General features: G+C 42.0%; 1 protein-coding gene across 1 annotated transcript in view; it reads right to left on the minus strand.

Annotated features, from left to right (window-relative positions):
• Nucleotides 1-20,901, minus strand: part of SUGCT (succinyl-CoA:glutarate-CoA transferase) — a 736,947-nt gene that overhangs the window by 668,776 nt on the left and 47,270 nt on the right. The window contains 4 exon segments of the mRNA XM_025381064.1: nucleotides 1,624-1,674; nucleotides 2,648-2,733; nucleotides 8,835-8,908; nucleotides 9,866-9,917. Coding sequence (XP_025236849.1) covers nucleotides 1,624-1,674; nucleotides 2,648-2,733; nucleotides 8,835-8,908; nucleotides 9,866-9,917 — 263 coding nt within the window.

Here is a 20,901-nt window from a genome sequence, read left to right on the forward strand (position 1 = left end):
TCCATCTCTACTAAAAATATAAAAATTAGCCCGGCGTGGAGGCACGTGCCTGTGGACCCAGCTACTCCACAGGCTGAGACAAGAGAATTGCTTGAAACCAGGAGGCGGAGGTTGCAGTGAGCCGAGATCGCGCCACTGCTCTCCAGCCTGGGTGACACAGCAAGACTCTGTCTCTAAATAAATAAATAAGTTTAAGACTTGGTTCTCTAACCAAATAGCCCTAAGTACAGCTGGCCCTTGAACAACAGGGGTTTGAACTGTGCAAGTCCACCCCTAGGTGGATTCTTTTCAACCAAACGTGGATGGAAAATACAGTATGCACTGGATGCAAAACCCATGTACACTGAAAGCCAATTTTTTATATAAGCAGGTTCCACAAGTTCTGTACTGCAGGACTTAAGTATTCACAGATTTTGGTATATGTTGAGGTTCTAGTAGAACCAGTCCCCCAAATACAGAAGAATACTGTACATCCATTAGATTCACCTATAAACCTTAGCAAAGATGGCAAACAAGGTTTATCCCACATGATGAATCCAACATCAGGAACATAGGAAATAATAACAGCTAATAACTCATGAGTGCTGACTATGCAGCAAGCACTCATCTACACATTTTACACAGACTAACTCAATTCTAACAACAACCCTAGAGAGTAGGTACTATTGGGCTGGGCACAGTGGTTCACACATGTCAATCCCAGCTCTTTGGGAGGCCAAGGTAGGCAGATCACTTGAGGTCAGGAGTTCAAGACCAGCCTGGCCAATATGGTGAAACCCCATCGTTACTAAAATTACAAAAATTAGCCAGGTGTGCTGGTGCACACCTGTAATCCCAGCTACTCTGGAGGCTGTGGCAAGAGAACTGCTTGAACGCAAGAGGTGGAGGTTGCAGTGAGCCGAGATCATGCCACTGCCCTCCAGCCTAGGCAAAAAAGCAACACTCTGTTTCAAAAGAAAGAAAGAAAGTAGGTACTATTATTACCCAGTTAACTAATGAAGAAACTGAGGCACAAAGAAGTTATATAACCTGTCTGAAGTCATATAGCCAGTAAGCACAGAAGGCAGGATTCAAATCCCATGCAAAGGTATCCATCCTTAATTTAACCACTGTGCCTTCCAGCTCCTCTAAGAAAGATGCTGAGATCAGGTCTGGATATACTGATCATCTGAGTAAGGGTTAGAGAAAGCTTGGACTCTCCAGTGATGTGACTCAGATCCAAATGTCAGCTTTCCCCATACTAGCTAGGTAATCTTGGAGCATCACTTAGGCACCAGGAAACTCAATTCCCTTTTATGTAAATGAGATTTCAATACTTCATTTACAAGGTAAAATCTGAGGATTAGAGAAGATAACGTGAGCAAAGTGCCCAAGCCCAGGATTTGCTACAGAGTTGGTGCTCAGTCAATAGTAGCTAGCACCATAATGATACACAATATACAAAAAATTTAAAGCACATTACACTTACAAAGAAGTATACAAATCAAGGTAAATACCTAAAAGGTATTTGTTGCAAATATACAGATCACCCATAAAATTGAGTTTTAAAACACTTTTGCTCTGATATTTCAATCCCTAATTATAACCTAGGTGGTAGGATGCCTTCTATACAGCATACTGTACCTCTTTGATGATTTTCACCCCTTTTGGATCCTTGATATTAACAGCAATACTCTAAAAATTAAAAAAATATATATATTATTTTGATGACCAAAATACAAGCCCCAATCCCTACCATTATGCAATATACCCACATAACAAACATGCAATGATGTATCCCCTGAATCCAAAATAAAAAGTAAAAAAAAAAAAAAAAAAAAAAAAAAGCATGTATATTAAAATACTATCATAAAAGTTTTTCTTTTTTTCTTTTTTCACTTTTTGAGACGCAGTCTTGCTCTGTCACCCAGTCTGGAGTGCAGTGGTGCGATCTCAGCTCACTGCAACCTCTGTGTCCCGGGTTCAAGCGATTCACATGCCTCAGCCTCCCAAGTAGCTGGGACTACAGGCACACACCACCATGCCCAGTTAATTTTTGTATTTTTAGTAGAGACGGGGTTTCGCCTTATTGGCCAGGATGGTCTCAATCTCCTGACCTCATGATCCGCCCACCTCGGCCTCCCAAAGTGCTGGGATTACAGGCGTGAGCCACTGTGCCCAGTCATGAAAGTTCTTCTTATTGCTGACAAGAAAGCCATTCATATCATAGATCATCCTCTTAAATTTATTTTATGCATGAAGAAATATTTAAATCATCTTTACTGATTCTATTTACCATGAGGATATATTAATATGCTAACAAGGATGATAGGAGATGTTTTTAAAGTATAATACCAAGTGTTAGGCAATTATTCCCTAATAATAACAAATGTAAGGAATCAAATGATTTTTCTATTTCATAAAATTATTTGCATTATAAATTCTTATGAAATGTTCTAAGTTACTTAGTAGGTAAGAAAGAGTAGTAAAAAGCTCCATTGTTTCTACTTAGTGAATGGTAAATGAACAGAAGTTTAATTTATTTGAAATATTAATTACATCTTAATTTCAAAGATTAAGGAACAAAAAAAAAGCCACAATGATATCAACATTTTTGCTATTACAAGAGAATTACACACAAAAAGCCAAAAAGGGATGATATTCTTACTTTTTTATTTCGGTTAACACTGAGATAATATGTACTTTCTGTCCCAACAAAAGGTGGCCCCCAAGTCCGTGTATCATCTCCAACTCCTGAAAATAATAACATGAGCTATTAATCTTTGGGTTTTGTTTTGTTTTTTTTTTTTTTTGGAGATGGAGTCATGGAGTCTCACTCTGTTGCCCAGACTGGAGTACAGAGGAACAATCTCTGCTCACTGCAACTTCTACCTCCTGGGTTCAGGTAATTCTCCTGCCTCAGCTACCCGAGTAGCTGGGATTACAGATGTGCACCACCATACCTGGCTAATTTTTGTGTTTTTAGTAGAGACAGGGTTTCACCATGTTGGCCAGGCTGGTCTCAAACTCCTGGCCTCAGGTGATCCACCCACTTCGGCTTCCCAAAGTGCTGGGATTACAGGCGTGAGCCACAGTACCAAGTCATTTAAAGTAGTTTCTAAGTGACTGTGAAAAAAATAAAAATAGTACTATCAATTTCTAGAACTATAATTTAATTGTACTATCAATTGCTAAAACTAGCTAGGATTACAGGCATCCGCCAGCATGCCCTGCTAATTTTTGTATTTTTACTAGAGACGGGGTTTCACCATATTGGCAAGCCCATCTCGAACTCCTGACTTCAGATGATCCGCCTGCCTCAGCCTCCCAAAGTGCTGGGATTACAGGTGTGAGTCACCACACCCAGCCAAGAAGCATTAGTTGTAACTGGAGCTAAACCAATGACATCTCCTGCATCAGCCTCTGTAGTAACTGGGATTACACAGGTGTGCACCCCCATGCCTGGCTAATTTTTTATTTTTAGTAGAGACAGGGTTTCACAATATTGGCCGGGCTAGTCTTGAACTCCTGACCTCAAGTTACCCAGCTGCCTAGGCCTCCCGAAGTGATCCCACTGCGCCAGGCCAGTAGTTTATTTTAGACATTTCCACTCATTTCTCAGGTGGAGATAATGTCAGGAGTCTAAACTGGAGGCCTACAAGGCTTTCCTCATTTAACTGGGATTTCAGAAGGCTCTGTGTCCATGGCACATGACAAGAAATGAATGGGTTAAAGGGCATAATCTGGAAAAACCTGCAGCTTGGGAGACATGTTTTATTTGACCCACACAATTCTTAAAGTTTTTAACTAGCTGCCATGATTTCAAAATCTGGAAATCTTTAAAAATTCACACTGCCTTTCTTAGATGACCTTTTGACACATTCATTCATTCAACAAATATTTATTGAGCACCAATTATGTCACAGACACTGCTCTGTGCAGAGCAGACACAGCAGTGAACAAAAGACCAACAGCCCTGGCCTCGTGTGCCCTAGTGGAGACGATGCTGAAATTTCAGCTGCATCCTTGCTCACTTCCCTGCTCACTTTCCTCACTTAGGTTCCCTGCCTGGTCCTGCAGGCACACAGATACATCCACTGACTGGCTAACTCTACAAAAAGAGGCGTATACATAAATGTAATATGCTCTTTGGTTACACAAATAAAAATAATCTAATCTAATACTAAATCAGAAAACTACAACCAGGCCAGACGTGGTGGCTCATGCTGGTAATCCCAACACTTTGGGAGCCCAAGGCGGGTGGATCACTTGAGGCCAGGAGTTTGAGAACAGCCTAGGCAACATGGTGAAACCATGTCTCTACAAACAGTGAAAAAATTAGCCAGGTGTGGTAGCACATGCCTGTATTCCCAGCTACTTAGGACACTGAGATGGGGCAATCGCTTGAGCTCAGGAGGTCAATGCTGCACTGAGCCAGGAGTGTGCCACTGCATTCCAGCCTGGGGGACAGAGCAAGATCCTGTGAAAAGAAAAGAAAAAGAAGAGAAGAGAAGAGGAGGAAAGGGGAGGAGAAGGGAAGGGAGGGGAAAAAAAGAAAAGAGAAAAGAAAAGAAATAGAGAAGGAGGGCAGGGCAGGGCGAAAGAAAGAAAGAGAGAGAGAAAGAGAAAGAAAGGGAAGGGAAGGGAGGGGAGGGAGGGAGGGAGGGGAGGGGAGGGAAGGGAAGGGGAGGGGAGGGAAGGGAAGGGAAGGGAAGGGAACTGAAAACTACAACCAAATTTTATTTAATTGAGGAACTGTAGAGTGGATATAAAATGAAACTAGTTTTCTACTGAAATGTGAAAATACCACAAAGCTGCTTTTAATGAAAATCACCTTTTCTCATATCTGTGTTGAATAACTATCTCAAAAACCCAAAACAATTAAATATATAATATGAATATTAAAATGTATTAATTGGGAGGGTGAAGAGAAGTAGTCATAGTAACCGGTCAAAAAAAGGACAATAGGCCAGATGCAGTGGCTCACCCCTGTAACCCCAGCACTTTGGGAGGCCGAGGTGTGTGGATCACCTGAGGTCAGGAGTTTGACACCGGTCAACATGGTGAAACCCCGTCTCTACTAAAAATTAAAAAATTAGCTGGGTGTGATGGCACATGCCTGTAATCCCAGCTACTCAGGAGGCTGAGGCAGGAGAATCATTTGAACCTGGGAGGTAGAGGTTGCAGTGAGCTGAGATCATGCCATTGCACTCTAGCCTGGGCAACAAGAGTGAAAACTCTGTCACAAAAAAAAAAACAAAACAAAACAAAACAAAAAACAAAAAAAAGGACAATAAACACCTGCTAGGAACAAAGCCCGATACCAAGTGTATGGCGATGAGACATAATAAAGGCCTAGACAAAGAAAGATCTGTTGTGGTTTAGTTTCCATGGTGGAAACTAAAAAGTACAAAGGAGAAATAGGCCTCACTATATAGGGAACAACAATTTATAAAATTAATAGAAATACAAATGTTACCCTGGTGGCCAACTGAAATAGCAAGAGAAATTATTAACACATTGAATGTTCTATGTGTTATAGGAATGGAAAATGCAAGAAAACCAATGGCTGTAAGTGCTGCGGTGTTGAAATCAGATAGCCATATGGAAATTAGAAGCTTTAAAGAAAAAAAACAAATGTTGAGCTAGAAAATAAACATTCTTCCGCATGTATCCAACACTGACTAAAAGTGATGAACATCATTGAATGAATAAACGAAGCATCATCTCTGGGAGCAGGACTTGCTGAGCACTTCTACCGCCTGAGACCGGCAGGGATAATAAAAAGTAATAAAATATATTAATCCATGATATTCCTCATGCTCATCAGAGAATCTTCTGCTAACTGCCTTGGCCTCTTAAAAATATCTACTTAACAAGAAATTGAATCTTCCAGATCAAGTATTCTACTGTCTGTAAAGACAAAATAAAATTTAAAAAATTTTAGAAAAGAAGGAAACAAAAAGATATTCTACTTTATATGGTTATCACTTACAATCAATTACTAAGTTGACGTAATTATAAATCATTCTCCTGTGAGTCTTAGAGATACATACACATTATTCACCACTAGACCAGTCTCACTGATTTGGGGATTCTGTTTAAGACCCATAGGATCAGATCTTGAAACATAAATAATAATGCTAATTTTTGAAAACTTCTAAAACAAGCTGCATAGGCCAGGTGTGGTGGCTCACCCACACCTGTAATGTCAGCACTTTGGGAGGCTGAGGTTGAAGGATCGTTTGAGCCCAGAGTTCAAAACCAGTCTTGGCAATATAGGAAGACTCTGTTTTTACCAAAAACTATATATATATATATTTTTTTATATATATATATTTTATATATATATATTTTTATATATATATATTTTATATATATATATTTTATATATTTTTTTTTTAAATAAGGCCGGGTGCAGTGGCTCATAGAGCGAGACTGCATCTCAAAAAAAAAAAAAAAAAAAAAGTAGCCAGGCACGGTCGCGCACAACTATGGTTCCAGCTAAGGTAGGAGGATTGCTTGAGCCCAGGAGGTGGAGGCCACAGTAAGCCATGATTACACGATGGCACTCAAGCCTGGATGACAGAGTGAGATCTGTCTCAAAAATAAAATGAAATAAAACAAGCTGTTTATATGATGATATAGCAGACATTAAAAAACATGGACTGTGCCCTTTAAGTGCTTATTGGAGAGAAAGGGCACAAAACAATGACACGTTCCTTTTTGAGATGGAGTGTGGCTTTTGTTGCCCAGGCTGGGGTGAAATGGCATGGTCTCAGCTCACTACAACCTCCATCTCCCAGGTTCAAGCAATTCTCGTGCCTCAGTCTCCCAAGTAGAGATTACAGGCATCCACCATCATGCACCACTAATTTTTGTTCTTTTAGTAGAGAAGGGGGTTTCACCACATCGGCCAGGTTGGTCTTGAACACCTGACCTCAGGTGATCCGCCCACCTCAGTCTCCCAAAATGTGATTACAGGTGTGAACCACTATGCCCGGCCAATAATGATGCTTTTCTAAGAAACTTTATCAATAACAGCTTGAACTAAACACCAAACTGCTAAGATGATACCAAATAAAAGTGAGAAATGTGTACACAGAATATATTTGGTGAACAAAGGAGGAAGAAAGAACAGGAAAGATGTCAGATGAAAACATAAAAGCAAAAAACTGATCTAAGCTTAGGTGTTTCCTCCTTCAAAACCTTTAAAATTATAAAATGGGGAAATGTTTCTTTTATTGGGAATAGAAAAAAATGGCCAGGAGTAGTAGGTCACACCTGTAATCCCAACATTCTGAAAGGCTGAGACAGGAGTTCAAGACCAGAACAAGCAATATAGCAAGACTCTGTCTCTACATACAGACACAAAAAAAATTGTATTATTATAGCTGGGCATGGTGGCACATGCCTGTAGTCCCACCCATTCAGGAGGCTGAGGCAGGAGAATTGCTCAAGCCCAGTAGTTGGAGGCTATAGTGAGCTATGATCACACCACTGCACTCCAGCCTGGATGACAGAGGGAAATGCCGTCTCTAAAAAATAAAAAGAAAAAGGAAATAGAAAAGAATGACTTAGGTTGGAGTATTTGAGGTTTTCTGTTTGTTTGTTTGTCTGTTTGTTTTTGAGACAGGGTCTCACTCTGTCACCCAGGCTGGAATGCAGTGGCACGATCTTGGCTCACTGAAACCTCCACCTCCCAAGTTCAAGAGATTCTTTCGCCTCAGCCTCCCAAGTAGCTGGAACCACAGGTGTCTGCCACCATGCCTGGCTCATTTTTGTATTTTTAGTGGAGATGGGATTTCACCATGTTGGCCAGGCTGGTCTCGAACTGCCAACCTCAGGTGATCCACCTGCCTCAGCCTCCCAAAGTACTGGGATTGCAGGCGTGAGTCACCATGCCCAGCCTTGGGTTGTTTTTTGAGGGACTTTGATTCCTTTTCCTTCTCTCCTTCTTCTTTACCCTATTTCTTCACTTTTATCTTCCTTTCTCCTGGCCTTCCCTTTATTCCACAGTGAGGGAGGGTGGCCAGGCCCACTGTAATCTCAGTCTCAACGCTAAAGCTAGGCTGGGGCTAAGGAAGGCCAGAATCATGGCTGAAGGTCTGGATATTCCTTATTAGCTGTGTGCCCCTAAATAAGTTGCTTAACATCTCTATGTCTCCATTTTCTCCTTTATAAACTATGAATAATAACATCAGCCCATAGGGGTAAAGATTAAATAAGCACAGGCAAAGCATTGAGAACTTTGCCCGGCACTGTAGGTGTCCTTATCATCATTGTTATACACTGCATCTCAGCTTCTTTGTTTTTTTTGAAGCAGAGTCTTGCTCTGTTGCCCAGGCTGGAGTGCAGTGGCATGACCTAGGCTCACAGCAACCTCCACCTCCCGGGTTCAAGTGATTCTCCTGCCTCAGCCTCCCAAGTAGCTGGGATTACAGGTCCATGCCTGGCTACTTTTTTTTTTTTGTATTTTTAGTAGAAACGAAGTTTCACCATGTTGGCCAGGCTGGTCTTGAAGTCCTGACCTCAAGTGATCTGCCCTCCTCGGCTTCCCAAAGTGCTGGGATTACAGGCGTCAACCACTGTGGCCAGCCTCAGCTTCTAACAAAAGCCTTCAGGTGCAAAGAAGAAACTGGCTTGAGCCTGAGCACTGAGCACAGATAAGGAGTAAAAAGATACCATTAGTGTTAGTTCACAGGAAAACAAGAAATGGAGAAGAAAAAGACAATCATTTCATTTTAATTCTCTCCTTATCCCACTTACAGGTACACTAAACATGGGTATTTAGAGAATTATTTAAATATATTTATTAGCTTGTTTCTATATTTTAAAGAGAGTAATAGCTTTACCTGGTCTCTCCACTTTTATAACTTCTGCTCCAAGATCTCCTAAATTCATAGTAGCAAAAGGTCCCGCGAGGATTCTACAATGTTAAAAATGATAAATAAATTAATTACCATCTGGAAAATTCTTATATTAATTATTTTCTTAAAGACCCATCAACACAGACAAGCTCATATAATGCTAGTAAGAATCAAAACAGTTAAAACTGTAATTTGGCCATATGTAATAGGAGCTTTAAAAATATATACCCCCTTTCTTTTTCTTTTTCTATTTTTTTGAGACGGAGTCTCGCTCTGTCACCCAGACTGGAGTATAGTGGCACCATCTCAGCTCACTGCAAGCTCCACCTCTCGGGTTCACGCCATTCTCCTGCCTCAGCCTCCTGAGTAGCTGGGACTACAAGTGCCCGCCACCATGCCCGGCTAATTTTTTTGTATTTTTAGTAGAGACGGGGTTTCACTGTGTTAGCCAGGATGGTCTCGATCTCCTGATCTGGTGATCCGCCCGCCACGGCCTCCCAAAGTGCTGGGATTACAGGCGTCAGCCACTGCGCCCGGCCCCTATAATTCTTTATCTAGAATTTTATCCTGAGGAAGAAATCAAAACTGAGGGAAATATTTGTGTACAAGGAAGCCTAATTTATAATTGTGAAAGATTAGAGGATGATTAAGTAATTATGTGACATCGATATATTAATTACTCTCTTACTTTTTGTTGAATTTTGAATAACATAGGAAAATATCTAAAATATAACATTGTGTTTAAAATGTGGGTAAAACTGTAATTTCAATATGGTTCCAATTTTACTTTTTTAAGATTATATATAAATACACATTGGAAAAAGGCATAAATACTACACTAATTGTCTCATCGAATGATGATATTACAGGAATTTTTCTTTTCTTATTTTCTTCTCTAAAATCTCAACATAAGCATATAAGAATCTTCTTTTAATTCAAAAAATTAAATGTTTTTGAGGAAAGGGAAAAACCCAATCCCAAAAAAAAAACCCAAATGTAGATAAACCAATACAAACCTTGTTAGATCCAGAATTTTTACCCCTTCCAATGGCTTTATATTGTTCATATCTGGCAAAACAGAGAAAACATTTCAAGATAATTGATTATTAATTTTCTTACATTTTCACATACACCATCATAAACTTGAGATAGATCACAAGGACTACAGTGATTCTTAGCAAGGGAGTCCACAGACCACAAGGCTCTAGTAAAGAATACGGGAAGCTGAGCCAGGCGCGGTGACTCATGCCTATATCCCAGCACTTTTGGAGGCCGAGGCAGGCAGATCACCTGAGATCAGGAATTCGAGACCAGCCTGGCCAACATGGTGAAATCCCATCTGTACTAAAAATACAAAAAATAGCCAGGCACCGTGGCGTGTGCATGTAATTCTAGCTACTCGCTGAGGCAGGAGGATCCTTTGAACCCAGGAGGTAGAGGCTGTAGTGGGCCAAGATGGAGCCACTGCACTCCAGCCTGAGCAACAGAGCGAGACACCACTTCAAAAAAAAAAAAAAGAAAAAGAAAAAGAAAAAAAATTACTATCACAATCACAGCAATAGCAAATATTTGAAGTGCATGGATTGGTGCATTATTTTCTTGACAGCATACTTATATGGAAAACCAAATTATAATCAGAAGGTAAACTGATAGGCAAAGCATCAGAAAAAGGAAACTAGCTAAAACCATGTTTAATGTGGTAAATTGTTACAGCTATTTCCCCAAAAATCACACCTCCAACCTTATACATTCTCCTCCCACGTTGGCACTGGGCTTGGACATCTGCCTTGTTTTCACCAATAGGATATAGGAAAGTTGATGCCAGCGGAGGCAGGATAAGTGCTTATACATTGGGGCTTGATTTTTTGGACCACTTCAATCTTCATGCGAAGAAGCACAAGATGAAAGAACACATGGAGAGAAGTTCAGCTGAGACTGTCATTGCAGCAGTTCCAGCTGAGGCCCAGACATCTGGATGAAGCCATCTTGGAACATCCAGGCCGAGCCAAGCCACTAGCTATTTGCAGACACATGAATAAACCGAGGTGAATCCAGCAAAAGAACTGCCCAACTGGCTGGGCACGGTGGCTCACGCTTGTAATCCCAGCACTTTGGGAGGCTGAGGCAGGCAGATCACCTGAGGTCAGGAGTTCCAGACCAGCCTGGCCAACCCCGTCTCTACTAAAAATGCAAAATTAGCCGGGTATGGTGGCGCACGCCTGTAATCCCAGCTACTCTGGAGTCTGAGGCTGGAGAATCGCTTAAACCCAGGAGGTAGAGGTTGCAGTAATCTGAGATGGCACCACTCAAGCCTGGGCAACAAAAGCAAATTCTGTCTTTAAAAAAGAAAGAAATAAAGAATTGCCCAATCAACCCACAGAACTCTGAGAAAAAAATAAAGCCTTGTTTTAAGGCACTAAGTTTTGGAGTGGTTTGTTATACGGCAATAGATTAATACAATGGCTTACAGCAGAGATAACCTGTTATAGTAGTGAGAATGATCCTTGTATACGTAAAACATCCTTCCCTGCTCAAAATCCTCTATGGTTTCCTACTAAACTTAGAATGAAATCCAACTTCTTTCCACAGCTCACAAAATCCTGCTTGTTCTGGCCCTTGACACTTAAAAATATGATAGAAGGAAAAATATTATAGAAAGGCAGAAAGATCGAGATAAGAAAATCACCTACAGAGCAGAACAAAAAAATAAAAGTGGAAAATGGAGAAAAGGCAACAAAAATAAAACATCAGTCCAGGAAACCCAATAATATGAGCTTCTTAAAGAGTGAACAGCAAAAACAGAAAAGAGAGTATTACCAAAGAAATAATTCAGAAAAAATTGCCTAGAACTGAAAGGCATAAATTTCCAGATTGGAAGGTCCCTCTACTGGCCCAGCATAATGGATTTTAAAAAGACACACAGCAAGCACACCAAGACATCACTGTGAAAATCTGGAGTACTGACTTCTCTGACAAAAGATCTTAAACATTTCTAGGGAGAAAAAAGCAGGTCAGATATAAAGGATTGGTTATCAGGAGGACATTGAATTTCTCAACAATGCTGCAAGACAAAACAAAAAACTGGAGCAAAAAAAAAAAAAAAAAAAAAACCCTTAAAATTCTGAGGGGAGAAATTCTTTCTCCCTAAAATTCTAAACCCAATTAAAACACAAGTCAAGTGTGAGGGTAGAAAAAAAATATTTTTAGTCACGCAGGTTTTCAAAAACTACCTGTCATGCATCCTTTCTTGGAAAAATTACTTTCAAAAGTAATCTAGAAATTTAGAAAATTACTTTATAAGAAAATCATTCCTCCCCACCTGAATATAAGGAAGACTCTAGATCCAACTTACAAGTGACAGGAGCTATAGGAGACAGAGGACCATGTCAAGGACACAATACGGAAGCAGGCAGAAAAATCCAGAATGCCCAAAACACTGCAGGAAATGGAAATATTTATTTCTTTAACAAATAAAAAGGCAAGAAAAATGCAAGATGTAGAAGGATATCCCAATTAAATGAGACTTAATTGTCAACCAACCACAGTATATGCGCCTTACTTAGAGCCCGATTCAAACAAACTATTAAAAATCAGATAACGGTAGGCAAGGTGGCTCATGCCTGTAATCCCAGCACTTTGGGAGGCCAAGGTGGGCGGATCACTTAAGGTCAGGAATTCGAGACCAGCCTGGTCAACTTGGTGAAACCCCACCTCTACAAAAATACAAAAATTTAGCTAGGTGTGGCGACGAGCGCCAGTAGTCCCAGCTACTCAGGAGGTTGAGACAGGATAATCTCTTGAACCCAGGAGGCAGAGGTTGCAGTGAGCCGAGATTACAGCACTGCACTCCAGCCTGGGCAACACAGGGAGACTCCATCTCAAAAATAAAATTAAATTAAATTAAAAATAAAATAAAATAAAATACAAAAAGAATAAAAATAAAGCAGAGGGGTGAAGTGAAAGCTCAGGATGACAACAAGGAAGATACCAACACAATAGCTGAGAGGTTTGCACTTGCATCGCAGTATGGGATAAATGGAGGCTAGATATTGAGAAGGCAAATAAAGAAACCGGACAAATATTAACAAAGAGAAATAAAAAGGTATACATGAGCAGCAGTATAATCAGAGTATGAATAATAATTGTACTGTTTAAAACAATTTTTTAAACAAACATAATTTAGCAGTTTAATTTAGCAAGGAAAAAATGATTTGTGAAATCGGACAACCCCTTCCCACCCTCCCCCAAGTCACAGCAGATTTAGAGGCGCTGCTGTATAGTGGGCATAGTGGGAGATAACTTATGCATACAAAAAGGAAAGTGATGTGCAGGGAGCAGAAGCAAGGTATAGAAACAGCTAGTGCCTTAGAACATGATCTGAACAGCTGGTGGCTGTAAGTCTTTGAGGTCCAGCTCCTGGGACTGGCTGAGAGTCAGCAACTGTTATTGAAGCATACCCCTAAGTTAGGTTTTCAGTTTGCTTACCTACTAAATTAGGTTGTGGGTTGTAGGTAAAAACTCAAGTATGTGAGTATGGAGGCTTTCTTAGGCCAGATTTTAGTTTGATGAAACAGTATAATAACAATCTAAATACTGAATAGTGATCTAACAAAATTTATAATTTGGAAGGATGGAAAGTGCATGAATATTTGTTCAAATGGTAGTGAAAGAAAGCTAGCCTCTTTTTTTTTTTTTTTTTTTGGAGACAGAGTCTCATTCTGTCTCCCAGGTTTGCGATCTTGGCTCACTGCAATCTCCGCTTCCCAGGTTCAAGTGATTCTCCTGCCTCAGCCTCCCAAGTAGCTGGGATTACAGGCACCTGCCACCAGGCCCAGCTAATTTTTGTATTTTTAGTAGAGACAGGGTTTCACCATGTTGGTCAGGCTGGTCTCGAACTTCTGACCTCAGGTGATCCACCTGCCTTGACCTCCCAAAGTGCTGGGATTACAGGTGTGAGGCACCGTGCCTGGCCTGAAAGCTAGCCTTTATCACTATTGATAGTGCCTAAAAACAAAAGAATCAATAACATTATAATCAAGTTATTTAGCAACTTGGCAGGAGAAAAAAAGGCAAAAAGAATTGAAATTTGTTGTCTCTGGGCAAAGGGAAGGGGCAGAAAGGCATAAGGGGTTACTCTTTTACACAATTAACACCGTAGAACTTCTGAAGTTTTAAAACCAAGTATACCTAAAACTTTGATTTTAAAAAATAAAAAATAAATTATAAATTATATTACATTCGTGAACAACAGGGTGACGCATCATTCTGTGTATCTTCTGCTATACAGCCCCCTGCAATGCTTTGATAAATATTTCTTTTTTTTTTTTTTTTGAGATGGAGCTCGCTGTGTCGCCCAGGCTGGAGTGCAGTGGCGCAATCTCAGCTCACTGCAAGCTCCGCCTCCAGGGTTCACGCCATTCTCCCGCCTCAGCCTCCCAGTAGCTGGGACTACAGGCGCCCGCCACCACGCCCGGCTAGTTTTTTGTGTTTTTAGTAGAGATGGGGTTTCACCATGTTAGCCAGGATGGGCTCGATCTCCTGACCTCGTGATCCACCCGCCTCGGCCTCCCAAAGTGCTGGGATTACAGGCTTGAGCCACCACGCCCAGCCTGATAAATATTTCTACTCTGAAGCTTTTACTGACTCATTGTACACATAGCAGCATCATCACAGAGGAATTACAGTTAATACTCAGATTCTGTATTTGGGAATTTGACTACTCACTAATTTTTTTTTTTTTTTTTTTTTTTTTTTTGAGATGGAGTCTTGCTCTGTCGCCCAGGCTGGAGTGCAATAGTATGATCTCAGCTCACTGCAACCTCCACCTCCCAGGTTCAAGTGATTCTCCTGCCTCAGCCTCCCAAGTAGCTGAGATTACAGGCATGTGCCACCATGTCCATGTCCCGGTATTTTTTGTATTTTTAGTAGAGACGAGGTTTTACCATGTTGGCCAGGCTGATCTCAAACGCCTCACCTCAGGTGATCCATCTGCCTCAGCCTCCCACAGTGCTGGCAATACAGGCATGAGCCAGCCACCACGCCCAGCCTACTCACTAAAATTTATTTGTAACCCCAAAATCAGTACATGTGGAGCTTTCACGGTCATTCCCAGACATGCACAGAATGCAGAAAAATTTGAGTAGGTCATTGTGCATGTTCCCAGTTGAGGTTGAACAACGTGATACTTGTTTCACCTCTCATACTATAAACAAGTGTCCTCTTCCAGTATATTTAATGTGCGTTTTTAACATTTCTGTGCTTTATGTTGGTGATCTCGCAGTTTATGGCCCAGAAGCATAGCATAAGAAGGCCGTGATATGCCTTATAGAGAAAATACGTTGTTAGGTAAGCTTCATTCAGGCATGAGTTATAGTGCTGTAGATCAAGAGTTCAATGTTAATGAATCAACAGGGTGTTAATGGAATCAATAAGTTGTCTTTAAAAAGAAATACAGGTCAGGTGCAGTGATTCACACCTGTAATCCCAGCACTTTGGGAGGAGGAGGCAGGCGGATCACTTAAGGTCAGGAGTTAGAGACCAGCCTGGCCAGCATGGCAAAACCCTGTCTCTACTGAAAATACAAAAAGTTGCCGGGCATGTTGGTGCATACCTGTAATCCCAGCTACTAGGGAGGCTGAGGCAGGAGAATTGCTTGAACCCGGGAGGCAGAGGGTGCAGTGAACCGAGATTGCACCACTACACTCCAGCCTCGGAGACAGAGTGAGACTCTGTCTCAGGAAAAAAAAAAAAATTAAACACAGTAGAGTGAAAGATAGCATGACTACAATTAGAAGATAAATGACAGCCTGAAAGGCTAAAAAATAAAGAAGAGAGGTTTCTAGGTATAAAGAACTCTCACATATCAGTAAGAAAGAAACACAGTCTAATGGAAAAGTGGGAAAAGAACAATCAACTCACAAATAAATAAAAATCTCCAGTATCATAGCAAAAGATATTCATAGCCATTCCACTTACAATCAAAAAGATGAATATTATCACAATAAATTTTTTTTCTCACCAGATTGGAAAACATTTAAAAGATAACTATTCAATACTCGCAAAGGTGGGGTGAAATAGACACTTTCATACATTGTGTAATGTCAATCAGAAACAATCTTTTAGGAGAGCAATTGACACTTTCTGTATTTTAAAATCTTAATAGGCTTTAATTAAGTTTTCCTGTTGGCAGAATTTAATTCACAGAAATCTTCTACAAATATGCTGAGACATAGGTATAAAAATATTCATGGCAGAAAATTTGTTTTGATTTTCTGCTGTACTTTAGATGTTTTATAATCAACTTTATTCATTTATTGATTTTTTTAGAGACAAGGTCTGGGTTTTGTTGCCCAGGCTAGAGTGCAGTGGCAGAAACATACATAGTTCACTGTAAACTCGACCTTCTGGGCTCAAGCAATCCTCTCACCTGAGCCTGCTAAGTAGCTGAGGCTATAGGCATGAGCCACTGCATCCAGCACCTAATTAACTTTATTGAAGAATGACTTACATATAATAATTATATATATAATAAATTATAATATTCTTAGCCAGGTGTAGTGGCATGCCTGTGGCCCTACCTACTTGAGAAGCTGAGATGGGGAAATAACTTGAGCCCAGGAGTTCAAGGTTACAGATAGCCATGATGGGCCAGGCGTGGTGGCTCACTCCTGTAGTCCCAGCACTCTGGGAGGCTGAGGTGAGTGGATCACCTGTGGTCAGGAGTTCAAGCCCAGCCTGGCCAACATGGCAAAACCCCGTTTCTATTAAAAATACAAGGCCGGGTGCGGTGGCTCAAGCCTGTAATCCCAGCACTTTGGGAGGCGGAGACGGGCGGATCACGAGGTCAGGAGATCGAGACCATCCTGGCTAACACGGTGAAACCCCGTCTCTACTAAAAAAATACAAAAAAAAAAACTAGCTGGGCGAGGTGGCGGGCGCCTGTAGTCCCAGCTACTTGGGAGGCTGAGGCAGGAGAATGGCGTGAACCCGGGAGGCGGAGCTTGCAGTGAGCTGAGATCCGGCCACTGCACTCCAGCCTGGGCGACAGAGCGAGACTCCGTCTCAAAAAAAAACAAAAACAAAAACAAAAATTAGCCAGGCATGGTGGCGCACACCTGTAATCCCAGCTACTCAGGAGGCTGAGGCAGGAGAATTGCTCCAACTCAGGAGGCAGAGGTTGCAGTGAGCCAAGATCGCACCACTGCACTCCAGCCTGGGGGACAAAGTGAGACTCCATCTCAAAAAACAAAACAAAAACAAAAACAATACAGTGAGCCATGATCACGCCACTGCATTCTAGCTTAAGCAACAGAGCAAGACCCTGTTTCTAAGAAAAATGCACACACACACAGTATATACGTTATATAAATAAATTAGCTTATGCAAATAACTATATATAATACATTATATATGACTTATGATATGCTATATATTATTTCTATAAATACATTAAACTGTACAATTAAATAAATTTTGACAGATGTATACACCTGTGAAATTGAGAGACAGGACTAGCTGGATTTCCCAGGCCAACTAAGAATTCCTAAACCTAGCTGGGAAGGTGACCACACCCACCTTTAAACATGGGGCTTCTAACTCAGCTCACATCCAACCAATCAGGCAGTAAAGAGGGCTCACTAAAATACAAATTAGGCTAAAAGCAGGAGGTAAAGAAATAGTCAAATCATATATCACCTGAGAGCACAGGGGAAGGGACAATGGGATATAAACCCTAGGCATTTGAGCTGGGAATGGGCAACCCCCTTTGGGTCCCCTCCCATCGTATGGGAGCTCTGTTTTCACTCTATTAAATCTTGCAACTGCATACTCTTCTGGTCCATGTTTGTTATGCCTCAAGCTGAGCTTTTGCTCACTGTCCGCCACTGCTGTTTGCCACCATCGCAGACCCGCCGCTGACTTCCACCCCTCTGGATCCGGCAGGGTGTCCGCGGTGTTCCTGATCCTGCGACATGCCCATTGCTGCTCTCGATCACACTAAAGGCTCGCCATTGTTCCTGCATGGCTAAGTGCCTGGGTTTGTCCTAATCGAGCTGAACATTAATCCTGGGTTCCATGGTTCTCTTCCGTGACCCACGACTTCTAATAGAGCTATAACACTCACTGCATGGCCCAAGGTTCCATTCCTTGGAATCCGTGAGGCCAAGAACCCCAGGTCAGAGAACAAAAGGCTTGCCGCCATCTTGGGAGCAGCCCACCCCATCTTGTAAGTGGCCCACCACCATCATGGGAGCTCTAAAAACGAAGACCCACCAGTAACATTTGGTGGCCTCGTCTGGGGATTCTCCAAAGCAGTGAGTAATATTGGACCACTTTCACTTGCTATTCTGTCCTATCCTTCCTTAGAATAGGAGGAAATACCAGGCACCTGTCGGCCAGTTAAAAAAGATTACCATGACCTCCGGACTTAAGAAGGGAAAAGGCTTTCTAAAACCCCCAACCCTTCCAGGTTGGGAGCATTGGTCTGCCTGGAACCAGCTTCCACTTTCACAGTTTTCCTGGGGAAGCCGAGGGCCAACTAGAGACAGAAAGCTGTCATCCCAAACTCCTGGCATTGGCTGGTCAAAATCATGGTGCAGCCAGAAGTCTCTACTCAACAGTTGCCCATGCGTGTGCCCCTACCTCTCCTTCTGACCTATACCTCCTGGGTCCCAACCACGACTTTTTTAAAGTGTAGCCTCAAAATTCTCCTTACCTCTGAATCTAGTTCCTCCCACCCCTGCCTCCTATGTACTAATGCTTCAGACTTTCACTTCCTCTCCCAAGTATTAGAGCAGGTTGCATCTCCAAAGGGATCTAAGGAAGCTCTACGCTGTGTCCTTAGGCATCTAGGCTATGAACCCAGGGAGTCTTGTCCCTGATGCCCCTCCCAATATACAGCTCTTGACTTGGGCAGTTATGTAAGACCTGTTTCCCACCACCCTTGCCAGGATCCCAAGTTTGTAAATGGCTAGGATTCCTCTCCCATTGTGTGAGATGCTCTCCTCCCCCAATTTCTACCCAGCTTCCCCCACTGCAATACAATCTCCAAGCCTCGGCTCCTTGGTCAGGGCCTTATAACTGATGACCCAGTACTTTAACAACTGGAACTGGGTCTACGACAACATAATAGATGAGGATGAAAGCGAATTGAGTAAATTAAAGGGAGGCACATATTCCTATAGTGACAAATGGGGGCAACAAGCAAACGTCCTTCTACTGTGTTCCCAAAATCCATCTACCGCGAGAGACAGAGGGGAAAGAGAAAGAGAAAAGGGAAGAGAGAGAGAGGGGAAAGAGAGAGGAAAAGAGATAAAGAGAAAGATATACAAGTAGTTAAAGAAAAAATAGTGTACCCTGTTCCTTTAAAAGCCAGGGTAAATTTAAAACCTGTAACTGATAATTGAAGGTCTTCTCCTGACCTTATAATACTCCAATACTACCTTGTTGTCAGTGTAAACAAGGGCGTAGCCTGAAAACACTGAGACCACTGACAACCCATAGCCTTCCTATCAAAAATCCTTAACCCAGTAACCCATGGATGGCCCAAATGCATTCAATCGGTAGCGGCAACTGCTTTGCTAGCAGAAGAAAGTAGAAAAGTAAAACGTTTAGAGGAAACCTCATGGTGAGCACACCTCACCAGTTCAGAATTATCATAAGTCAAGAAAAGCAAAATGCAGCTTACTAACTAAAAAATCTAAAAGTATAGGGCTATTCTGTTAGAAAAAGGTGATTTAACACTAACCACTGAAAATTCCCTTAACCCAGCAGATTTCCTAACAGGGGATTTAAATCTTAATTACCATACAAAGGTCTGACCAGACCTAGGAGGAACTCCCTTTAGGACAAGAGGATAGATGGTTCCTCCAAGGTGATTGAGGGAAAAAACACAATGGGTATTCAGTAATTGATAGGGAAACACTTGTAAAAGCAGAGTTAGGAAAACTGCCTAATAATTGGTCTGCTCAAACATGCAGAGCTGTTTGCACTCAGCCAAGCCTTAAAGTACTCGCAAAAAAGCAAACCCATCTTTTTCTCCTTGCCCTCCTCGTAGGAAAAAGGCACAGAGGATAAACAGGATTCATCTCTCATATCTTGTACCCAAAAGGACTTAATCTGGGGCAACAAAAATTTTAAGGTTGATAATTAAAGCATATTCCTACAAAGGAAAGAAGGACAAAGGCCCTAGTGGGCAAAAACTCTATCTCAATCCTGACTCAAAAGGTTACCTACACCCTCTCTGAAACGAAGTTGCATAGGAACTGTTGTTTATGGGAATGCATCTTGATGGGGCAGCTGGGATGTTATTGTTTGGGTGAGGGAGAAAGGACAAGATGGAGGAAGGTGAACAAGAAGGCACAATCCATGTTGCTTCCGGGTTCTTCCTCACCAACTTTCCCGCGCACGGGAAAATGCAGCCCGCGCCCAGGAAGATGCAGATCAACCGAGCATGCGCCAGGTGACATCAATCCGAAGAGATTGAAACTTACCCGGCCACACCTATGGAGATGCCCCTATCACGCCCTTATCCCGCCCACTGCCCTCCCCCTTCCAGTACCAATGCATAAAAGTCCGCTGCTGGTAGGAGCCGGTGTGACTTCTTCGGCCCCTCCTATTTGTGGATCGGAGTGAAACTAGGCCTCATAGAACCTAAAAAGTTAGCACCAGGTGGCCCTAGATAGGGTTCCACCCTGCCTCGATAGGGTCCCACCCTGCCTCGATAGGGTCCCACCCTGCCTCGATAGGGTCCCACCCTGATAGGGTCCCGCCCTGCCAATTCCGGGAAACAACCTCATGAGGTCCCACCCTGCCAATTCCAGGGGTCTCACCCTGCCTCGAAGTTCCCAGAATTAACAACTCCAGGAAAAAAAAACCTCATAAGGTCCTGCTCTAACCAATTAGCATAAGACACCTTACTCAGGCCATAGCTAGACCCAATCATTTTGCGCCTTAAGCTTTGTTTGAATTTCGCGCCATAAGCTGTGTTTGAACTTGTGTTTGCCTATATAAACAGCCTGTAGCAAGCAGTCGGGGTCCCAGGGCCAACTTAGAG

This window comes from Theropithecus gelada, chromosome 3 (genome assembly GCF_003255815.1).
Source record: "Theropithecus gelada isolate Dixy chromosome 3, Tgel_1.0, whole genome shotgun sequence".
NCBI lineage: Eukaryota > Metazoa > Chordata > Mammalia > Primates > Cercopithecidae > Theropithecus > Theropithecus gelada.